The sequence below is a fragment of the Sardina pilchardus genome, chromosome 1 (assembly GCF_963854185.1).
Source record: "Sardina pilchardus chromosome 1, fSarPil1.1, whole genome shotgun sequence".
NCBI classification, from domain to species: domain Eukaryota; kingdom Metazoa; phylum Chordata; class Actinopteri; order Clupeiformes; family Clupeidae; genus Sardina; species Sardina pilchardus.
The window spans coordinates 23,494,643-23,519,145 of record NC_084994.1 but is presented as its reverse complement, the minus strand read 5'-3'; the positions used below and the strand labels follow the sequence as shown (position 1 = coordinate 23,519,145).

At 42.7% G+C, this 24,503-nt stretch overlaps 1 protein-coding gene across 4 annotated transcripts in view; it reads left to right on the top strand.

Moving 5' to 3' along the window:
• Positions 1-5,966: 5,966 nt before the first annotated feature.
• LOC134085910 (NACHT, LRR and PYD domains-containing protein 14-like) overlaps positions 5,967-24,503 on the top strand; it is a 38,290-nt gene continuing 19,753 nt past the window's right edge. For all 4 annotated transcript variants that reach the window (XM_062539988.1, XM_062539984.1, XM_062539985.1 and 1 more), the window contains exons 1-5: positions 5,967-6,258; positions 9,274-9,413; positions 19,570-19,808; positions 23,786-23,891; positions 24,052-24,139. Coding sequence is in view for 3 of the 4 variants with exons in the window: in XM_062539984.1 (XP_062395968.1) it covers positions 9,298-9,413; positions 19,570-19,808; positions 23,786-23,891; positions 24,052-24,139 (549 nt within the window). In the remaining variant the exon portion in view is untranslated. The remainder of the gene's footprint in view (positions 6,259-9,273; positions 9,414-19,569; positions 19,809-23,785; positions 23,892-24,051; positions 24,140-24,503) is intronic.

Sequence of the window (24,503 nt, the reverse complement as noted above, 5' to 3'; positions counted from 1 at the left end):
TAATTAATTAATCAATAAATAAATATGTTTTAATCAGGTTATAATAATATGAAAACATGACATTAAAGGAACTAATTTACATAGTAGGTTACGTTTTTTTTAAAATTTTTTTTTAAAGGTGGCATATAACATGATGCCTGGAATGAGTCAATAGAATGTGTTACTTTGTAATGCGTCGGACGGTGGGGTTATGCGAGCCAAGTCAGGGCGTAGAAGGTGGTCCGTGCCATGGGGGGAAAAGTTTGGGAACCAATGGTGTAGGCTAAGGGGCACATAATTAATGTGTTTTCGCCACCTACTGGCGAATACATAGGGTTATAGCAAGATAACTCGGTAGCAAGATAACATGATCAGCCGTGTTAACTTGCTACAATCATGATATACATGGTATAACTCAACTAGCCTACACGTCACGTTTATTCTACAAATAGTTTGTGGCGTGAGTAGATGAGTAATGAACTGTCAATCTTGCAGCCTAGTTTATTGCTGGTTCGAATCCCACGTGGAGTTATAATTACTTTATTTAGGTATTAATTTTTTGATGGCATATTCATGATCCAGTGCACGTAGCCCACTACAACCAATTTTGACATTTAAAGATGTCATGCATATTTGTATTCATTCGTCTCCCGTTTATATCAGAAAGTTGACAAATCAAGGTGCCACATCTGTCGAAGAAACGTCATCAATCGTGGAACGTCATCAAGAAAGCAAGTTGACATAGGAAGCCAGTTACCACATAACACCGGATTTGGTCTTGTCCTCTGGTGCCTTCGGTGACATATTTTGCTTGAAAACGCTAGGTTATCAAATAGTAAGCACGGTGGCCAGCTGGTAGGCCTACATACTGCATCGCTACTGTATACGCTACTGTAGGCCTGCCAGATGGCCACTGTTACACATCAGGAAAACCTCCCTTCTGACCCTACACATGCTAGGAAAAGGTGCTAGCCCTCATGGATTTTAGCTCACTTGCTAGCACGCTTGCCTTGTAATCCAAAGGGGCTTTTCCATTGCATGATATCAGCTCGACTCGGCTATACAATACCCTGCAGTGGAAAAGCCCCACGAGGTGCTACTGCAAGTGATTACACAAAAGAAGCTGTAGTTCTGATGAATACACAGCACATAAGTGTATTATTCCTTCTCATTCATTGTTTCATTGGTTTGTAATAATGGCTGTAGTTGTTGTGCTGAGACCTCATGAATTTATGGTGATTTAGATAAGGTCATCAGGGACCAGGGACTGTAGTATGTGTTTAATTGTTTAATCCACTGCTTGGTCAAATTTCCTATTGTGATGCGCTGTTTGGAACGTGCATTATTTTTCTATATACCGCACGGCTATGAAGTAGTTCCCTACTTTTGGGCTTATTAAACTTGAATATTAATTTGCCAATGTCAATGTAACGGTAAAAACAACAACGTTGTATCCAAGACAGCGGCAATATAAACGAAAGTGATAGTAGCAGTGGTATAAGCGGGATAATCAACTCCGCGCCGTGCGTTTATAGGAAAATAATGCACTTATCGAAGTGTAAAATCCCCTCCGCCTGCGGCGTCGGGTCCTTATTACCACTTCGAACGTGCATTATTTTCCTATAAACACACGGCGCGTCGTTGATTATCCCTTACTAGTCACTTCGAATGTGAAAAGTCCCCACTTACAGTCCTTTTATGTGTTGTGTTATTGTACACAGTGTCTGTAATGGTGTCTGATGCTGGTTGGTTCTGTGCAATGATTTACTGTATAGGTCACAAGGGAGCAGTTTCTTAAACTTATTATTCCACAGCAGAATGAAAGCTGTATCAGCTGACAAGACAGTGCCTGTTAAAATGTATAACTTGACTTTAAATGTTTTATAATTGTACATTTGTACTGTACTTTTATAGTTTCTTTCCATTCTCCTCTAAAGGCCTCTATTCTTGTGTACTTCATGTGTATAAAATACAGTACTGTACTGTAACCCGTGAGTGAGGAGATCACTGTAATCACTCTGAAGTCCTGAGAAGAGCCTGAATAAAAATGCCCTGTCCTATTGTACCAGCTGTTGACTTCATCAATCATGCTGTTACGTCTGCCGTAGTTAAAGCCCAGGTCTTCACTTTCTTCACTGACCAGAAAGGTAAACACCCAAACCAGGAAATAGCCGAGTGACCTGGAGTTTTATTAGACTTCAAAATAAAAGATGTTGAAACCTAGCAGCAACAAAACTAACGAAAAGAAGCTAAATAAACACCCACACAAACTCTGGCACACACACAGGCCAGTAGCCTGCAACTTCCCACACAGGTATGTATAGCCAACACGAAACACGGTTACAACTGTACAGTATGTGTAGGTCACACTAACCAATGACCACCAATCTGCTGCTTGGTCTGTCTGACATCTCAGTGCTCTTAACACTCGGAGTTCCGGGGGCCTTTTTTTCAGACACTGGGAGGCAGTCTGCTACACCTCGACATTTTTATGTTTTTCGTCTATCTAAAAACATCAATGCAGAAGTGGCACATGGTTATATTCTAGAAGACCTCAAAATGTAATAATATGAGAGTTAAGTGGATGTAATGAAATGACTTTGTATTATAATCTAGTGTAAACACACTTATTTAACGTGTGTTCATGGTAACATGAGGAGTCCACGTCACCAGTGCTCCCTCCGTTGGCTAATCCTCCTGGTCCTGGGACAGTCCTTGTGTGAGTGCTTCCTTCCTGTGTGTGTGTTCACCAGTCAGTGAGGGGGTGTTAGAACCAAAGAGGTATTCTACATAGCCTGCTATGTGATTAAATTATGTATTACAAAATGAGGAAGAAAGGACTTTTAAAGAGACAAAATCAACAATCACTCTGAGAAAACTGTTTGATATCCATCCTCCGCAAAATCTAATGGCTGTGTGTGTGTGTGTGTGTGTGTGTGTGTGTGTGTGTGTGTGTGTGTGTGTGTGTGTGTGTGTGTGTGTGTGTGTGTGTATGAGGGAGAGAGTGAGAGACCAGTTTTTGATATAGCCAAGTCAACCAGAGAGAAAGAAAGAAGACAAGTCATCAAAAAAGTCTCCATGATTATATAACTACAGAAACATGTCCAAACAGTCACACTACTACACCACATAGCACAAAGGAGTGTACAAGCTGCTTACTGTTTCACAGTCTTTTCTGTGGTTCTAGCCCCACCTGCTGGTAATTCACATACAGGCTTTGTGGATGTTGGGAATTAAATTACACAGTGGAAGATGAAACGTCCAAGATTTTATTTTCTGTTGGAATTTTAATTTTGACACATAGTACTGTATCATGGAAAAGAAAAAGGTAAAGTGAAGTTAAAATGAGCTTTTGCATTCTCGATATGGCCTTGAATGACCAGGATTAAATCTATTTTTCTATGTTGTCAAAATCACTAATGCTTAAAGGGTAAGACATGAGAACACATTCAGACATTGAAAATCTGACTTCTTGTAGAGAAGTGAACTAACAAATACTCCAAGGCCCTTCTGGGTAAAATGCAAAGTCCGCCTATGAGCAAAGTTTAGTGCATGAAGTAGGCCCACCTATGAAGTAGACCAAGAAAAATACGACTAGATAGATACGTTATTGATCCCGAAGGGGAAATTCAAGGTCCCAGCAGCTTAAGACACCACACACAACATACACTACAATGTAAACAGGAAAAAACAAAGGAAATCAACAATCAGCATGACTATAGCCATTTACAGCCAGTTTAAGGCAACAGGAAATGTCCTCAATGCTAATATAGCATGTGTTACAGCTGTGTGTTGGTGTTCTGCGCTCCTTTGTGTCCAGGCAGGGCACCTATTCCTGATGGCTGCACAGGGTTCCTGATTGTTGAGCAGCCCTTAATGAAGACAAATCTGAAAACAAATGAATGAGTGAATTATTCAGTGAGTGTAGAGGGATGGATGAGTAGGCTAAGTGAACGGAATGAATAAAAGAAATCCAAGTGCACGTGCATGTAGATTAGGTTACACGTATCGTATCACCTTTCTCCAGTAGCCAGGGCGTGGCTAATTTGTATCGAGTCCCACTCCAGGAAACCGCCGTCATGTCATCCGGCACAAGCTTCCTTGGTACACTGCTGTCATAAGCATTACGGTTCCCCATTGACTCCCATTGATTCTGACTGACCATTTCGAAGGAAAACGTCAATTATGTAGCCTGGAAAACCAGCGCCAACTGCTGGACGGCAAAATGTTTTGCCTGCATTTGGGTCTGGCCTCGGTCCATTGAACATTTTGAAAACACTGCCCTGAATCTGGCAGATGGCAACTAAACCAATCACAACGCAGAGATGTGTTTTGAACCAACGCGGGCGGGGCAGAGGGCTCTGGGGCGGGGTTTTGAGGGAGCGTTGGCCTATAGGCACAGACACGGTTTGAAAGACAACGGGTTGTGCTCACCAACAATGTTCCGTTGTATCCATTGATCGAGGCCAGACTAAATTAGACATCCAATCCATTTAGGCTGGTTTATCAGGCTATCAATTATGTGCTGAAACAAACGCCGCTGACATATGATAGTAACCATTTCACTTAACCACTAGATGGCGGCATGGCACAGCGCACTTTGATGACACCGCAACCATGAAACAGGAAGTAAAGTGCTGTGACGTAGTTGCTGTGTCATGCAAAGTGCGCTGTGCCATGCCGCCATCTAGTGGTTAAGGAATATTTCACAGCCATTATTACGATATTAAAAGCCGCGAGGTTGAAAATTGACACAAAGTCGTTTGGGTGATCCATGTGATGAATTGTGTTTTTCTTTTCATACTTCGTTACTTTATGTATGGTGGTGTATTATTTAGGTACCATTTTGAATGTCATTACTCTGACATTCAAGAAATAACGGCTGCCGTTTTTCGTGATCCATGGTCAATGGGGAATCCCATTGAACGTGGGTCACGGATGTAATGTTTTTGTTCTCCCTTAAGTTTCTCCACGTTGCGTCGATAAAATTTCGAAATTCTTGCTGTATTATGTCGGACAAAAATGTAGGTTATTATCAAAGTGAAATGGTTACTATCATATGTCAGTGGCGTTTGTTTCAGTGTAACAGAGGTCGTCTCTCCCCTCCCTCGATCACTCTGCGTTGTGTGTAAAAGGACGGACGCCACAACCAACTGGAACTTTTGTTGCTTTAAGTTTATTGCTCTGAGATATCGGGAGAAAACAAGAAAATATTCAGGCATGGAGCGAGCCAGGCGCATCACAGCTCCTCTGCCTCAGGATAGTTGCAACAGAGACGCACGACAAACAATTACAGTTGCACGGCAGTGTACAGTTTACATACAAATGTTTTCCAACATTATGCAATAGGCTACATGGCATACCTGAGATATCGGGAGAAAACAAGAAAATATTCAGGCATGGAGCGAGCCAGGCGCATCACAGCTCCTGCCAAACAGATCAGGTAAACCACTCAGTACACCACAAGCCGCTAACCGGCTGCAGCGAAAGGACAAATTAATTTAAACGTAATGTGTGCATGGTCGGCACACATTAAAACGCATGTCTTCTTACAGTATGTCTCATGCATATTATACAACACATTATGAATGCATGACAGAAAATCATAAAACAAAAGACAACGCACATTTCAATAAGACACATACCTCTGCCTCAGGATAGTTGCAACAGAGACAGAGGAGGGGGCTACATGGAACCTTAAAGGGGTCTCCAACGCGGGAACCAACTTCTGCCACACCCAAGCCACACCCCCCTACTACCTACTGTACCCCAGAGGCGTGGGAAACTGCAAGATTGCATCGAATATGCAGGGAAAAGTGGGGAAATTCAGGGAAACATAACCAACCCTGCTACATCAGCACATAATTGACGTTTTCCTTCGAAATGGTCAGTCAGAATCAATGGGAGTCAATGGGGAACCGTAATGCTTATGAAAGCAGTGTACCAAGGAAGCTTGTGCCGGATGACATGACGGCGGTCTCTAGGAAGTGGTTTCTGATTATGTAGGCTACCTTGCTTCGCCTTAACAATATTTGCCTTTACTTGACCAAGTGTCATTATTTCACACACCCGATCCCTGTGGAGGTTGATGGACATTTCCCATGGGCTACTGCTATTCTTTTTTTTTTTTTTCTTCAAAACTTAAAAACCAATAGGCCTACAATACAGAGCCTGCGTGTCGTCGGTGTTTATTTTTCGAAGGTAAAGTAGCCTAGGCTAGAAATTGCCTGCCTGCCTGCCTGTCACAGCCATCAAGCCTGCAATGGTGACGAGTGGACGGTAAGTAGTATAGCCTATCCTAGATATCGGCTTTAAAAACTTATTTTGGCGAACTTGCCCGGTAGCCTACGCTAGGCTACGTAATAGCCTATCATTCGCGAATGCTAGGCTACTTGACGTTGTGTGGAAGTTGGACGCTAAATTGGATAGGCTAGAGTAGGCTAGATAATCTTGTCATGGATCAATAGGCAATGGCTAATTGTACTGCATTTCAGCCAATTCCAGTGTCCTGTAGCTTAATAGACTAATATTTATAGGCTACACAAAGATTCAGATCGTGCAGAACAATCGACTCGGTTTCACTTTCGATTTGGGAACGCGCTATGCCTTCACTCGGAATACCCGACTTTAAAATCCCGACCTCCGAAAAAGGTATGTTCATGACACCAGCTCGGAAAATAAACAGTTTACAGGATACGCATACGTTATTGGAACAGGAGCTGTTGGTTGAACAAGAAAAATGTATAGGGCGGGTGCGTCGATGATCTGTGGCCTAGGCTATTGTTAATTTAGTGCTAAAAAAATTAGCCTACCTTGCCTGTTTGTAATGAGAGTGAAGTTCACCTCTTGTGTGGAGGCCGTCGTGGTTGGAGAATATGACAGTGACGTCAAGTTGGATAGGCCTACTTCGGGGGACAAGACATCCGCATGAGACTCCGAGCAAAAATCTGACCCGACAAGTAATTTTTCCTCTATTGGAGGTCTGAATAGGCTATCTGTATCCAATGTGACATGAAGGCACTATAGGCCTACGTTTTCCCTTCAGCGTATAGCCTACACAAAATAACTATTAAGAAATTCAACCCAGGCTATAGAGGCATATACTGTAGGCCACAGATAGTAATTAAGGTAGCCTGAGCCTGTGAGTTTTTAGTGGCACATTTCACAAAGTGAGACATACCGGGTGGGATCCCAAACAGAAAAAAAAACTATGTTGCACTATATTTTTAAGTGTCAAAAATATATTTGTGGCCTGTGTCAATTGGTCGAAGTGGACAAAGTGATGGGAAGCATGGAAGCCAAGAACAACTGTCATGGCACATTCATAACTTCAATATGCTTCAAGTTATATTCTACCAACGTCAGTAGATATAGTATTAGCCTACGCCTTCATCAGGGTCAGCGTGAAAGCCAAACATATTTTAGATGTGCCTGGCCGACGATTGGGTGTCCCAGGCAATTATTAGCTTAGGCCTACAAAAGAAATCTGGCTAGTCACACGTGTGAGGTATTGGGTTTCATCAACTCCCTTGCCTTGAATTACCTTGAATTTCCCCTTGGGGGTCAATAAAGTATCCATCTATCTATCTCTATCTCTTGCCGCAGGTGTAACATCCAGCACTTAGTTCATGAGTGCAGACTGCATGCTGTTTGATTAGATACAGCTGTGGAAAGGGATGAATAGGCTCAGTAACCTGCAGGAGTTTGGAGAGGGGAGGAGTGGACAAATCTTATCTGTGATCTCAAAAAGGGCATGATATTTCACAGCCATGACGGTGTGATAGTCCCTTCCTTTCTAGGACCACGCCCACAGCCCTGGTATTACCACGGTAACAACTATGATGACCTGACATGCAGGTTATGAGAAGCATATTAGATGGGTACAGACAGTCAAAGATTTCAGACAAACTGCCTCTACATGTACAAGTAACCCTGGATTTCCTCCTAAACTAGGAACCAGTTTACCCTGCAAATGATATTCGGAGATGCGCCATCAAAATGCCTAGTCTACTCACGGGTTTCATCAGGTCCTTTGCCATAGGTCTATTACAGTAATGAGCTGGACACTAGCTTTGCAGATGTCAGTTCATAAACGGATAGTATTAAACCCACAGTACTGACTGAATTTGTTTGTACTACTTGTGTGATTCACCTACATTGTAATTAGGCTACATTTGGCCATGACAGACTAGATCCATTAGGTGTTCTGTTATGTTCTGTAAGGGAAACCAATGACTGCAAATCAAAGGCTACAACCCCATAGGATTCTTCTGGTAGAATAGAACCAGTGAGTGAGAGGTCAACAGACGGAACAATACATGGCAAGGTAGCATGAACAAATATGAATACTAGAATACCTCCGCTAAGCGAAAACATAACCACCTCCTGGAATTTAATAGAAATCCATCCTTCGAAATCTTGCTAACAAACAGACAAACAAATCCTGATGAAAACATAACCTCCTTGGCGAAGGTAATTACACGGTAAAACATGACATTGGACTTGATAGGCTAAAGGCCCGTTCACACCAAGAACAATAATGATAACGATAACTGTCTATAAACAAATATCGCTCTCGTTAATATGAATGACAACGTTCACACATACAGTAAACTATAACGATAACAACATGAAAAACAATATCGTTGTTGACAGCCAATCAGAACCCATAATATTCTAGCCATCACTTTCATTAACATGAGGAGAGACTTTTCTTATCGTTGGCCAGTGGGGACGTTTTTATCGTTATTGTTATAGTTATCGTAACACATTTTTTCATCTATATGCTGGTTTCCCTCCCTCTCTATCAAAAATAAGAAACACCCCCAGAGCATTGTGCACACATGTTCTAAGATCATTGGCCACCCTCTTCAGTCACTGACATCACTGTATGATAAGGCTACACTAAGGAAAGCCAACTCTATCTTTGAAGACTCTACTCATGCTTTACATGGAGTTTTTGAATGGCTGCCCTCTGGCAGGCATCTGTGCTGTGCTCTTGCTAGGACCAACAGGAGGAAGGCGACCTTTACCTTTGAGGCTATTCGCCTTTTGAACTTAGATATGCCCCCAGCCCCCTCCTCCCTCTCCTGGGACTATAAGGCCCCCTGCGCCCTCTAGCAGCCTGGAGTGTGCGATCATAGTCCCACACTCTCTATGGCCACTCCCACAGCCCTGATAATACCATAGCAACTATGATGACCTGACATGCAGATTATGAGAGGCCATTACATCCTTACATCCTGCACAATATTTCTGTATTAATTGTATTTCTATCAATGAAATGTCATACAGCTTTGGGGAGCTACATCTTGGAAAATGAGTGTTCCAATGAAAGAAGAGAGTCTCTATGAGACTACAGATGATACCCGTACCTCCTCTGTTTATGCCGGCAAAAAGAGGAAACGACCACTTGGACTGGAAGTAATTGGAAGGTAAGGTCTGTTTTGATCAAATTTGAATTTAAAGTACTTTTTGTAACTTTTCATTACAGAAGGTATCAGTTGCACACTACAACATTAGTGTTGTACTATTAAATGCACGAATTGAAATGGCAATGTAGCCAAAGTAAGGAAACTGCTACCTACTGAGAATACTATGTATTCTTTTTCTCCAGAAAACCTAAACGTTTGCAACTCAAGGTTTGAGAAGGAGGTTTTGGTAAGGTAGAACCTTTTGGAATGTAATTCAGGATTAGACCTTCAACAGTGTACCAATGAGTAAAATGAGAATCTCTGTTTCTCAAGGTCACCAAGTACTGTTAATGCATCCAGGCAGCTACAATGCTACACTATGGGGGCATGAGTATGGGGACTCATGAACATGCCCCCATAGTCTAGTGCTGTAGTTGCCTGGAAGCTTTAACTGTTGCTGCAGCAACTCAAGCTAGGTAAAAAACTATTGTTTTCGTTTTTTTTGTACCGACAGCACAAAATACTCTGGGCCAGATGTGCTAAGAATAGCGATCGTAACGTTTTTTTGCGCCAAGGCCAACACGCAGAAAGCACACGCTATCATACTTCAGTTTACGTCCTATTTACCAATCCTGAAATTCGTTAGGTAATCTGCGCCGTTCTCCGCCCCCTAACGCAGTTTGCGAAGGACAACAACTGAACGACACGTCAATCAGAAGCGCAGTTGAATGAAGTTAACTGATGACAACATTAAAAGGAATCCGACGTTTAGCGATCATGAAATAATACAATGCATAATGTCAACAAGCAGGAAGATAATTTAGAGCAGTAGTTCTACTCAAACTAGGCTTACTTGTGCACGTAGGCTATGGAAGATTTATCAAATCTAACAAGTAGGAAAGTTTAAGCGGATGGCGTGAAAGTGAAAGTAAACATTCGAAAAGCCACCGAAAGTAGGTTGCTTTTGATGTAGTAGGCCTACAAAGACGCAAAACTGGTGGTCTAATTAGCGATTTTGTTGTCTTTGAATGATTCTCTTATAGATGCATTTAACAGCAAATCGCATTTAACACCTGCTTTTACAAGGCGGAAATATTTAGGCGCAAAATAGACGTGCACTTTCATGGGCAGTTTTAGTACATACAGAGGAATACATAATTAGGCGCTGTCGTGTTTTTCATATAAGGTTCGTGCAACGACGTAATCGAAGTATCTTTATTTAGCACTGTGCAAGCTACAGTAACATCACTCTCATGAGAGCTGCATGAACCAGAACTCCCGCTATTCCCACACAACCATACAGACGTCACTCCCCCCGTACTTCAAAATAAAAGCATCCCTTACCTATTACACATAATACCACATCTCCCTTTCTTAGAGAACAAAGGGTAGACTACCTTTGTCTCTGCAGGTCTTAAGGGGTTTATTCTGCCCTTTTGCAGGAAGACCTGTCCCTGATCTGTCCCTGTGTCAAGTATGCAAAACAGAAATAAATAACGTACACAATACCATGCTGTGAACTATTGCAGGTGTGTTTTTCAAAATATGAACTCAGGTTTCAGATAACTGTAAACAGTAAAGCAGAACAACTTCACAATCACTTCACAATCACATTCCACTCCTTTTTTTTTTTTTAACAAAAAACACATCATAAATCACATCTCAAGTCTCTTTGGCATCCTAACCTCTCTGCCACACCTGGTCCGCACGGTCTCTGCGGTGGGGCCCTCTCTGCTGTGTGATGTTGTCACTGGTGAAGCTGGCTCTGCTGTAGGTGAATCTTCTCCCCCCTGTGGCTCATCAGCGTCGACTACCCCACTGTTGGTCTGCAGTGGCACCAGGTGATGTCGGTTCCTCCTCAGTGTGCCCTGAGGCCCCTGGACTATATAAGAGCGAGGGGTGTTATGTGTAGATAGCACTGTGCCCTGGACTCGTGCATCGGTGATCCACACATCTTCCCCAGGTACGAGTGGCTCCAGGAGTCTTGCTCCGTGTCTCTTATTGAAGGATCTCGCGTCGTTCCTCCTCTTCTCCCTTTCTTTGGCCTCCAGCACGATGTAGTCAGGCAAAGCTGGATTCAGCAGGGTTGGAAGGGCAGGAACTGTAGTGCGGAGGCGGCGCCCCATTAACAGCTCGGCTGGGCTATAACCGTTCTGTAGAGGGGTTGCTCTGTATGCCAGCAATGCAAGATACGGGTCTGATGCCTTTGTTAGCAGGTTTTTCACTGTCTGTACAGCGCGTTCAGCCTCCCCATTGCTCTGAGGAAACTTGGGGCTGCTTGTGATGTGCACAAAGCCGTACTCTGCTGCAAAGGCTTTAAAGTGGCTACCGGAAAACTGGGGTCCATTGTCACTTTTGAAAAATTCACATATTCCATGCCATGAAAACATGGACTTCAGGTGCACCACCACGTCAGTAGACCTTGTGGGTGACAGAAGTGCAATTTCTACATATCTGGAGAAATAATCTACAACAAGTAGATAGGTCTTGCCTTTCAGTGTGAACAAGTCAGCTCCCAAGGTTTGCCAAGGCCTGTCTGGCATCTCCGTTGGCATCAGCGGCTCTTTGACGTTCCTTTCTTGAATGCAGGTCCTACATCTTAGCAGCAAGTCATTCAGCTGGCTACTGAGTCCTGGCCACCATACCGTCTGTTGGGCTCGGCTCCTGCACTTTGTCACCCCTAGGTGTCCCTCATGCAGCCTCTGCAGCACGTCACCTTGTAATGCTGATGGGATGACGAGCCTCGTGCCCCGCAGCAGCAGTCCATCGTGCACAGTCAGTACTGCTCTATCAGCCCAGTAATGTCTCAGTTCTCCCTGCAGTTGGCTTTTGTCAGGCCAGCCGCCTGTGCAGTACTCCATCAGTGCAGAGCATGTGCTGTCCGCCTTCAGGTGCTCACGTAGGCTGCCCAGATAATCTCCACTGACAGGGATGTTGCTGATGATAGAGTCCACATAGATGTTGGTGTCCTCTAGTAGGCTTGTATCTGTGTGTGCTCTTGCGACTCTCAGAGGAGCACGAGATAAGGTGTCGGCTGTCCACAGGCTTTTACCAGGGACATGGTTGACTGTATAGTTGTACCGCATCAGTCTCATTCTAAATCTTTGGATTCTTGGTGGGAGGTCATCCAAAGCTTTCCCTCCCAGCAGACTCACCAACGACTTATGGTCCGTTTCCAGCTCGAATGGTCTTCCCAGGATGAAACAGCTGAACCTTTCGCACGCCCACGTTGCAGCCAATGCCTCCTTCTCTACCTGAGCATAGCGCTGCTCGGTTGGCGACATTGACCTGGACGCATATGCAACGGGTGACCAACCAGTATCGCTCTTCTGCAGCAGGACTGCCCCCAGGCCATATGAAGAGGCATCAGCAGAAATTTTTAGTGTGCTGTTTGGGTTGTATAGTGCGAGCACTGGTGTGGATGACAGCTCTGTTTTTAACTGATCAAAGGCGGCCTGCTGCTCTGTCCCCCAGTACCAGTGGTTCTTCTTGGACAGCAGGTCTCGTAGAACTTTGTCCTTTTCAGCCAGGTTAGGCAAGAGGCGACCCAGCTGATTAATCATGCCCAGAAAACTTCAGAGTTCGCTGACATTTTTGGGTGCATCCATCTCTTGTACAGCTCTCGTCTTCTCTGGATCTGGCTTTACACCATCTGCTGAAATCACGTGACCAAGGAATCTGACTGTGTGGCGTGTGAGCTCACATTTGTCCATGTTGAGTGTAATGCCGGCCTTTTGTGCCTTCTCTAGCACCGCATGTAGCCGCATATCGTGCTCATCCTGCGTCTGTCCCCAGACCAGGATGTCATCCATGTGACACAGTACCCCTTCCAGGCCACCGGTCACTTCTGTCATCATCATCCTTTGAAAATGTTCGGGGGCCGAAGCTATGCCAAAATGAAGCCGGTTGAAATAGTAGCGCCCAAAAGGCGTGATGAAGGTGGTATATTTGGCAGACTCTTTTGTCAATGGCACTTGCCAAAAGCCCATATTGGCATCTAATTTGCTGAATACTGTTGCGCCCGCTAGCATGCCCAGAGTGTGCTCGACAGAGGGTAGGATAAACTTTTCTCTGGATACAGACTCATTCATCTTTGTGAAATCCACACAAATGCGAACAGTACCTGCTTTCTTCGGCACCACCACCATCCCGGCGCACCACTCAGTTGGCTCCACAATCTTGGTGATCACGCCCATCTTCTCCATGCGGTCTATCTCCTCCTTCACTTTTCCCATAAGCGGCAGAGGGACTCTGCGTGGTGTGTGGAGAGAGAAGGGCACAGCCTCTGGCTTTAATTTAATTGAGTATGGCCTCCGAACAAGACCCAGGCCGCTACACAGCTTCGGATACTGTTGTTTCACAGAGTCCATAGTGATGCTGTCAACCCTGCACACAAGCTGGAGCTGTTCTATGGCAGCAGTGCAGTGTGTAGGTCTTTAACGACATAAACGTCCTCTGTGGCTGTCTTTTTGCCTCTGCGCAGGGTTTCTCTGGCTACACCTAGGACTGAGAGTACATTGCCACCTGGCCCAAACAATGGGCGCGTCGACGCTGCCAGGCGCTTCACATCATGCCCCCCTGTAATGTCCTCGTACACATCGGCTGGCAGGGCGGTGACATCAGCCCCAGTGTCTATCTTAAAACACACTTGTTTTTGTCTCACTTGTAATCCACGGGTCTTTTCCAGCGTTCACGGCTCCTAGGAAAAAGCTCTCTTCTTCCTCTGTAGTGACAGCATTCAGAGATTTAGCACTACTTCTGCAAACTTTGCCATAATGGCCCTGTTTGCCACAGTTGTGACACACAGCATCTGTAGCAGGGCATTCTAGTTTTCCATGTGAGGGCATTTTCCCACATCTATAGCAAGACTTTGAAACTTGTTGTGGCCGTGCATTAGGTTTGTATTCGCCTGGTGTTTGTGGCTGAGGCTTGGAGGGAAATTTGGGTTTTCTGTAGCTTTTAGCATGCACCGCATCAACATTGGAGAATTTGCTAGCACCACCATTTTCCCCTCTTAAGTCTGACTGCTGTCGTTTAACTTCTTCGGACTGCCTTGTCTTTGTTATAGCAGTTTCAAGGGTTAGGTCCCTGTCTAGCTGTAGCTTTTCTGACAAGGAGACGTTACTCAACCCGACCACGTCACAAATCAGCTCATTCTGTAACTGTCCATAGTTGCAATGTTCAACTAAGCCATACAGAGCAGTGATAAAGGAATCGACCGTTTCTCCCGGCAGTTGCACACGCTGATTGAACTTGGCTCTTTCATATATTACATTCTTTTTAGGCACAAAAAATGCATCAAAGCCCGCCCTGACATCCGTGTACTTCTTCCTCGCATCTGCAGTTAGCGTTAGGCCCTTTAGTACATCTTTGGCGTCATCGCCCTTACAATACACCAGCGTGTTTACCAGAGGAGGCTCCTCCATTGAGGAAAGGGAGGAACAACCTCCCTAAAACTTCAGGGATTTTTTTTTTTTTTTTTAATTTATCTGATAAATTATTCTTAATATTACTATTTGGACACGTTGAATGAGCTAAAATCGTTCTCCTAGGTCAAAATGCCAACAGCACCCCCTATCGCAATTCAAAATTACTGTACGGAGGAGCTTCCTCCTCAAACCCCTCATTGAAGTCCATTATAAACTTCTCAGACCCCAGCGGCTCGTGAACCCCGTCGTTTTCAATGGGCAAGGGAGGAAGCTCCTCCGTTGGAGTGGGCGGGTCTAGCCAGAGGCTCTGGAATTTAGCGCCAACGGTGAACCAATAAGCAGCTAGCTCCTCTGGATTACACCGTGCAAGACCGTGATCTGCGTCCACAACGAGAAGAATAGAGAGCCGAAGTCACGCCCTTCTACTTCCGGTCTATGGGACCTATTTTACGATTTTTTATGCATGGGAGTCAATGGAGAGATAACAATTATTTTTTGGTCCCGTTCGAGTTGGACCGTGCATTTCACATATGATGTGTGGGAATTTAAAAGATAATTTTTCACATTAATAAAGTTCTGTTTTTCATTAGACTTTAAAAGTTATCTAAGTTTTGTGCGAATCCGTTCAGTGGACTACATTTCTCGTCTCAAACGATGCACGTCACCAACTGAGCCACCAACTAGCAAACGAGAGGCTGGCTAGTTAGCTAGCTATTATGCTAGTTAACGGTTACATCTTGCTGCAAGCTAAGTCACTTAACAGTAGTGTTTGTACAGTCTATGAATGAAATACAACTTATCTGATGTGTTTAATCCTCTGACTCATGATATTTTCATCGGCAAGGGGGAAGCTCAAATAAGACCTGTTGCTGGCGCCCGTGGCTGTGAATTGGTCTAACGTCACTAACGCGACTGATGTGTTTGTAGTCGTTGGAAACACGATCTTTCACAATGTTGTAATTCACTAGTTACGACATACTTTTCAAATGTCTTTACATGAAAAATTGTCATTAAAATTGACAAACATCATATGGGTAATTCAAGGCACAAGACAATCGGGACCAGAAAATAATTTATATTTCTCCATTGACTGCCATTGAAAAAAAATCCAAAGATAGGTCCCATGGAGGCAATCGGAAGAGGCGGGACTTCGGCTCTCTATATTGTGTTGAACGGGAGGCTTGTTTTACATTGCTAGTTGCTCGTGAAATAAAGACTACAATGGCATCAGAGGACGCTGTCCATGTTTTTACTGAACAAACCATTTTACACATTCAATTACAGTGCACAGGTTAGGATCAAAGCAGCAGGAAGACCAGTTCCAAAAATCCATATTCCAAAAAAAGACGGTAATGCTAAATCTAGTGTAGTGAATGCTACATGGTATGACAAATACTCGTGGCTAACTGGTAGCATAGAAAACAGTCGGCTGTACTGCTGGCCTTGCCTGCTAATGGGGAAGTCACGAACGTGGACAGTTCAGGGATTTACTGACAATTTGGATATTTGGATAGCCAGGATAGGGCAACAAAACGCCAATTTGGAAATTTGGATAGGGCAACAAAACGCCACGATTTGTGTGATGAGCACATTGAAGCTGTAATCCGATTGTCATTGCTGGGCACAATGCCAACTGATCAGGTTATGGATGAAGGTGTGCGGTTGCAGACTGCACAGCATAATGCAAAGGTGCGCCAGAACAGGGAGACTGTGAAGCGTTTGATTAATGCTACTGCCTATCTGGGCATGCAAGAACTGTCTTTCAGGGGGCATGACGAGGGGGCTGATTCAGACAACAATTCGTAACTATTTACAGGCATGTCTAAAACCATACAAAACGATCTCATTTCGGCAATATCCAAAACGTAGATTTTTCCTGACTTCCCAGAACTAGATTGATTAACCCTCTGGAGTCTAAATCCCTCCCTGGGGATTTGAAAAACTGTTCCAAACACACATGTCAATCTTTGCTAGTTTTTTGTCCTAGAAGTGACACCATAAACCTTTAATCAACTAGTTAAAAGAGAATGTATCAATGGCACTTTGTAAAAACAATAAAAGAAAACCCCAGGATTTCAGTCCTCTCACCTGCAGCAGGCCCATCCAAAAAGCCCATTCAACTTACAGTAATTTGCATTTGAAAGAGACACGCACTAAGTGACCCATTAGTCTGACTTTTTTCCAATTTGTAGTAAAACTACATAACATTTTTAAATGTTCTTTTTACTTATATGGAGCCAACACCATTGTTTTCAAGGTTTAAACTTCAAAAGTCTTAGCTCGATATATATTTATAGTGTATTTTTATACCTTTGACCTTTAACCTTTGAAAATTGTTTTCCTCACATTTGCCACTAACACCGATCAAGTGCACCTTCCTTCCTCCCTTATTTTTATAACCACCAGCCGCCACTGGTGTTTACCTGGTTTTCTTCCGACGTAGCGTTTAAGTTGCGCCATATTAGCCGGCTCCTCTCCCATTCCACCAACAGAACGAAACGCTTTTCCTCCTTTTCTTTTCTTCCTTCGTCTTCGTTTACAAGTCGCCCAGTTCTGACACCATGTCGTGTTTTTCATATAAGGTTCGTACAACGACGTAATCGAAGTATCTTTATTTAGCACTGTGCAAGCTACAGTAACATCACTCTCATGAGAGCTGCATGAACCAGAACTCCCGCTATTCCCACACAACCATACAGACGTCACTCCCCCCGTACTTCAAAATAAAAGCATCCCTTACCTATTACACATAATACCACAGGCGCATTTAACGCTTCTCCTCCCATCTTTTTACACGAACCTCCTACTATCAGCTGACACTCCCATAAATCCATATGCATGAGACGGAAAAGCGCAATTTGCCATTTTCAGCTCCCGCCTGAAGTGGGCGCAAAAGCGTTAGTACATCTGCCCCTCTGTGACCCGGAGACGGAGATCTAAAATCGCCTAAATTCTTTGTTACCATACATTCACATACATGCATGCTTGTCATCTTAAAATACTTTTTCCTGAGCCATCTTCAAAAATAGTGTAATCCTATATTTTTAAGCACCATGACACATGTGTAATGTTTTGGCACTCTATAAGTGAAATTATATTGAAAATTGAAATTCAATTTCTACCCTCTGGAGATCAGTTTTAATTTTAATGCTGGGGGGCTTCATGGCAGTACCCATCAGTAATGTGTGATAAATGAGCCTCCGTGAACAGTAATGAGTAACGGAGTTGTGCTCTCCCTCTGCCTTCTAATGAAAAATTATGTGATATGACGTCACGTCACAACCGACCATGATCTTGTGCATTTGTATTGCTCTGTGCCTTCCAGAAGTTGACTCTCAAATAAAGCTTCCTTATGGAATAAAGGCACACACATGAGTTTGATAAATCAGCAATGCAGTGATTACGTTATGATCTAAGGTGCATAGTGATTGATTTAGTAGAACACTCCGATATACTATGTGTGGCAAGTGTCATGGGTGACTAGGGCATGTGCTCATATTGCAAAGCTGACTACACCACAATGGGAATTGCGCCCAAAGAAATAGTTCTCTGAGTTAAAGCACCCTCATGACACACACACACACACACACACACACACACACACACACACACACACACACACACACAGGGGTAGGACACTGGAAAAGGGACGCCACCACCACAAGTACTGCCCCTCCACCTTGGCGCTCAGCTCTTTGGAAAGTATAACACAAGTGGCGCACATTAACACTAAACCAGACGATCGGCTCAGACGCCAGCGTGTCAGGCTAGGCCAACAGCAAAACAGGGGGTCGGCAAAGAAACAGTGTTCCCTTCCTGTGAGTGGGGGTGTTATTGTAGCTCCGTTAACCTCAACTTGCAGCCCCTGCGACGCACCAAATAACGCCATTATCATTAAAATCAAAATAGCCACGAAAGGTAGAAACCACCTCCAAAAGAGGCTACCTACCGAAGGGGAGGCAGCAACCCATTCAGGTAGCGCCCAACAGCATTCCACCTTCTCCAGCTGGTGATCGCCTAAAACAAAACATGCATTTACCATCCCACGTGTTTTGTGAATTGAGATAATTTAGAGTGCACACAGACACAGTATGCCATTCTGCCACACCTGCCACATTAGATGGCTTTGCTGGGCTACTGCATCCACAACTTGAACTCTCACTCACAATATATTTGCCATTAGATTAGATGATATTAGATTCAATTCAACTCAATTGTATTGTCATTGTGCAGTACAAGTACAAGTACAAAGAAAACCAAATTCAATTTGCATCTAAGCAGAAAAGCAGAAAGGTGCATAGTGATGTGCAAAGTATAGACAGGACAGGATGATGTAGTGCAGTAGTATAGACAGTAGTATACAGTTGGTTTACAGAAGGCGGTTTACAGTAATATATGCAGTGTAATTAGCAGAATATAAAGTATGAATATCGATATTTAGTGGACCATATAGACTGATATGTACACAGTGCAGATATGTGCAGAAACAGTAACATTACAAGTAGTAAGAATAGTGTAAATGCAATTAGCATTTCAGTTTGCTGCAAAGTTTCTGAGCCTGGGCTTTCTTTCTATAGAAACCCATTTTTTTACAGTATACTCACAGAATGGACAGCGGTTGTGAGGAGATGATTGCTGTATGTTTCCAAAAATGTTGGAATTGCATAATGTCCTTGACTGCGGTTTTAATGTTTGGGAGATGTCTAACTACGTACTGTATATTAATTGATCTCATGTTGGTTACACAGGAGATGCAACATTTGTGAACAGAATCAGAGGGATCTTGTGCGCATCCCATGTGGAGATGTTTTCTGCAGGCAGTGCATTTTCAAACACCTGGAAAAGCAGAATGCAACTGGAGAGTACACCTGTCCTACCTGCAGAAGCAGATATTCAACACGCCCAGCATTGCAACCATTCTCACATCAGGAGCGCCAGCATGGCTATTTACCCAATCAATCTAGCCTACAAAGACCTCCGAAGATGGGTGAGAAAAAAGAAAATATACTGTATTTTATTATGAAAAGACAAAAAAGTCCAGTGTGCTCAAAAATTCAAATGAAAGCGTAAATCCAGTAGCCGACTACGCCACCTTAGTGACTTTGAATAATTACCCAGTAGTAGCAGAGTAGTAGCATGGCAAACAAGGATAGCTATGTAAATGGTGGAAAAAATATGATTTAGATAGATAGATACTTTATTGATCCTCAAGGGGAAATTTTAGGTCCCAGCAGCTTAAGACACCACACACAACATACAGTACACTACAGTGTAAACGGGATAATACAGAGCAAATCAACATGACTAAAGAGCAGTAAAAAGCGAAATACTAAAGCCTAAAGATAAAGATGTGCATTGTGCATGAGTGTAATGAGGACAAAGGTGGAAAACTCCAGCCTCAGAAAGTAAAAGTCCAATCATGTATTGGTTCTATCTCTGCACTTAACACAGGTGATCTCATCAATTAGCTGCGCTCCCTGGCTGAAGAGTTGTGCTAATGGAATCAGCCAATTTAAGTGAATGGTTGGCACAGATATGTGGCAGGACTTTTACTCTCTGAAGCTGGAGTTTTCCACCTCTGAATGAGGATTGGTACTGTGATCCAGTATGAGGTGTGTGTCAGTTTGTAGTGCATATAAGTCCAACAGTGCAACAAGGTGACCAGCAATACATATGTACAGTAAAAAAGTTAGCATAGTAATATAACAGTACTAGTATGTATGGACGAATAAGATAAACATTACATGTAAAATAGGAATTATAGCAGCAGTGCAAGGATAAGTGAGATATGGGTACAGGCATCAGTCAGTATAAGGTAGATATAGTAATATGTTGTGGCAGCAGTGCAAGGATAGAGTCCAGGCGTGGTGCCTGAATTCAGGCTTGAGCTTGGCCATGTACGATGTCAAGAAAGGCTATTCACTATATAGTCTTTGAATGTGTTTGATAATTTCAGGCACAGATCATTTACTGTCTATCAGCCCTGTGTATGGCCCTGCAAATGACTTCCTCAGTCTGTCCGTTGTGCATGTCAGGGAGCATAGTCTCCAACTGATCAAGCTCTTCTGCTGTATGATAGTGCTGTGGAGTGGATGACAGTCATTGTCCATTGTGAGGAATCTCTTCCATGCTCTTGAGACTGCAGTGGGAGACACAGCAATCTTTCTGGCAATGGAAAGTATTGGTCTGCCATTCTGGACTACTTGTGCAACCTCTGTAGGCTCCAGAATACTGGTTTATGCTACCAGTTGTAACACTGATCCTATCCAAATGCAAAACTAGTGAAAAAACAGTCAAGAAGGATGAAGATGGAACAATTACCAGTTGCCGCCACCTGTAAAGCCATTCCTGTTTCGGGGGTCGTCTCACAGTTGGCCCTCTAGTACACCTGTAGAAAATTTCGTTGACATCAAAGCAGGTGAACCTGATTCACAACCACCTCTGTTACATATCTGGCCAGACAAATATCCCACAAGTGTGACTGGCTTAATGCTACTCCTATGAATTTTTTTGAGCAGTGTATATAAATAGTAAGCTAAGTAATATGCCAAGCAAACTTAAAATAAACTAGTAAAATAACCAAAGTTTATAACAAAATACAGTATATATTATAAGTTTTGAATTTTGAAACAATGTGGTTGGAACATTTTAGCTTAGGCTAACCTACTCTGCTGATGTTTTGAACAATACAATTATTGGATATAGCTATTGACGTAACAGTTTATAAGGGGGAAAAAGACACCGTAGACGGGAAAGTATTCAACCTAACCCGGTATAAATATCTAGCTGACATTCCCACTTAATCTCATCTAGGTGCAATCATACTGTAGAAATAGAAGAAGCACTTTAGTGCACAAACTGTGCCCATTTTCTTCATTTATGTCATTACCAAAACACTATGTCATTACCAGAACAGTATGTCATTACCGCCACGTTGTTTAAATTACAGCAAAAATACTATTAAAACAGTTTTATTTGCAATGTTGAGGTGCTACATGAAAAGCTTAATGTAATACTAATTCAACCATTCAAAGAAAAAACATCTCAAATGAATTTCTCAGAAATTAAACAAAAGTATACTTTGAGGAACACAGGAAAACACATTTTGATGGCGAAAACAAGAAAATATATGTAATTTGTTGAATGTAAACATTTAGTTTTTTCTAGTTATTGTTGAAGGTTAACAATGTTTGCAAGATGAATGAGTTTAAACAATCTCCTTGATACATCCCTTGTATTTTAAGAAGTTTTTGATGTTGTGTTGGTAATGACGTTTTGCAGTGCCAGTTGGCAGATAGAAGTAAAATAAAAATTATATTTAAGCTCAGTTGTGGCCATTATTATATCTTTACATCAAAGCATGTAAACATTGTCTTGACATAATTTAAACAAAATTCTTCCAAATTTAATTCATCAAAATGTGAGGTGGCGAAAAAGCCCCCAATTGAAGAATCATCAGAAATGTCAGTAGAATAGATTAGAATATATAAATAATTATATTATATTATATATATATATATATATATATATATATATATACTGTAGGCTATATATACACTAATCCAGCGAAACACGGAAGTAACACAAAACCGCCATTACTGCGTGCCTGGCTGCTAAGAAATTAGCCCGTTGGTTCCATAGGCGGCTGTTGCAGAAGTTAGCTGTCATTAATACACGTCTTAATACCTTATGGTGTTAATAAATTACCTTCATTGGTAAGTTTTGGTACAGTCTGACATCACTGATCCAATGTTCCCTTTCACCTGACATTTTCATTCATTAGCAGTCCTCTTGTTAGACATTCTCTGACAGGATGCTTTCATTGAAAAGCACAGACAAGTGTCACTCGTCACACTCGCAGGCACGCAGTAATGGCGATATTCAAGATGGCAGCGCCCATAAAGTTCGCGCTGGATTAGTGTATACAACATCTTTATAATTCTTTATAAAGAATATGTATATTCCTTATTGTGTTTTAAATAAAGACAAGATTTTTCTACGCCTTATTGTTAAAAAATCATTCACATTATATGAAAGGAGAGCGATAAAAGGTGACCTTTTGGCGTTAAAGGTAATGCAATGAAAAATGTGGGTGCACCTACATTTATTGGGAATCGATAAGATAATTGATAAGGAATTGGATTGATAGGCAGAATCGATAATGCCATCGATATTGATAAAAACTTATCAATACCCATCCCTACTGTATATGGGACTGCGTTTAGGCTTATAGTGCCATCTAGTGTAGCGGAGTAAAACATTCGTAGGCCTACTTTGGGTCTGCTCTGGACATTATTTGGGGAAAAGTTAGATGTGTGAAACACATAGCTGAAACACTATTTGACTGAAATAGTAGCCTATTCAAAAGTATCTTGTTACATAAAAAAGACTAAAATGTTTTGACTAAAACTTGACTAGGATACCTTGAGTTTTCTTTTGACTAGAACGAGACTAAAATTACGAGACTTTTAGTCGACTAAAACTAGGCAAAAATGATATTTGAATGACTAAATATGACTAAGACTAAAGAGAACATTTCGTCACAAGACTAAGACTATGACTAAATTAAAAATAGGTGACAAAATTAACACTAGTGAGTTGTGCCTACAGTGTTTAAAGTTCCGCAAAAAGAGTGTTGTGCAGTGAATTGTGCCTACAGTTTTGCAAAGTGTGTGTCACAAAATTGCAAACTGAGTTCAAAGCAGTGTTTGTGCTTTTAGTTTTGCAAACTCAGTGAGTGGTTTTGCTATATGTGTTAATAGTTTTAGAAATTGTGCTATAAGAATCACGATTAGTGCTTTAGCATTCAGAAAAAACTGTAAGGCATGGAGATCAATTTCCAAAAGATGGTTTTATTTTCCTCTTTTTAGTCAACATTAGCCATACTTTTTCACAGCATTGTAGTTACGACTCAAGTGTTATGAGCAAGTGAGTTGTAAACAGTTTGTTTGTTTATTTGTGTAGAAATGGGTATGGGTATGGTGGCGCATCAGTTCCTCCAGCAGCAGAATCATCCGGTCCACCGGCTGGGCAGGCCCATAGACCAGATGCCCTTTGCCAACCAGAACAGGTGAGTGGGACCACTCATACAGCTGTGCATTGTTTGAACGCCATGAATAACTTGATGCCAATCAGCAGAACTACGTGTGTGTGTGTGTGTGTGTGTGTGTGTGTGTGTGTGTGTGTGTGTGTGTGTGTGCGCGTGCGTGCGTGCGTGCGTGCGTGCGTAGGTCAGACACACACCCTGGTGACAAGGGGGCCCTGTACAGGCAGCTCAGTCAGGACAACAAGGCCGTCCGCATCCCCGCGCTAAATCAGGTGAGCACCTCCACCTCTTCACCTGCTTACTTGCTCACTCTATTTGTCTCTCTCTGTCTCTCTTTCTCTATTCGCATCACCTCAGCCTTGTACAGTGTTGCCAAAATATTTGGTTTGAAAGGTGGACACTGTATGCACAAGGTTTCTCTCTCTCTCTCTCTTGTGTGTATGTGCGTGTGTGTGTGTGTGTGCATACATGTTTGTGTGTGTGTGTGTATGTGTGTACGTGTGTGTGTGTGCATACATGTTTGTGTGTGTGTGTGTGTGTGTGTGTGTAAGTGCATGTTTGTGTGTGTGTGTGTGTGCGTGTGTGTGTGCGTACATGTTTGTGTGGGTGGTGTGTGTGTGTGTGTGCGTGTGTGTG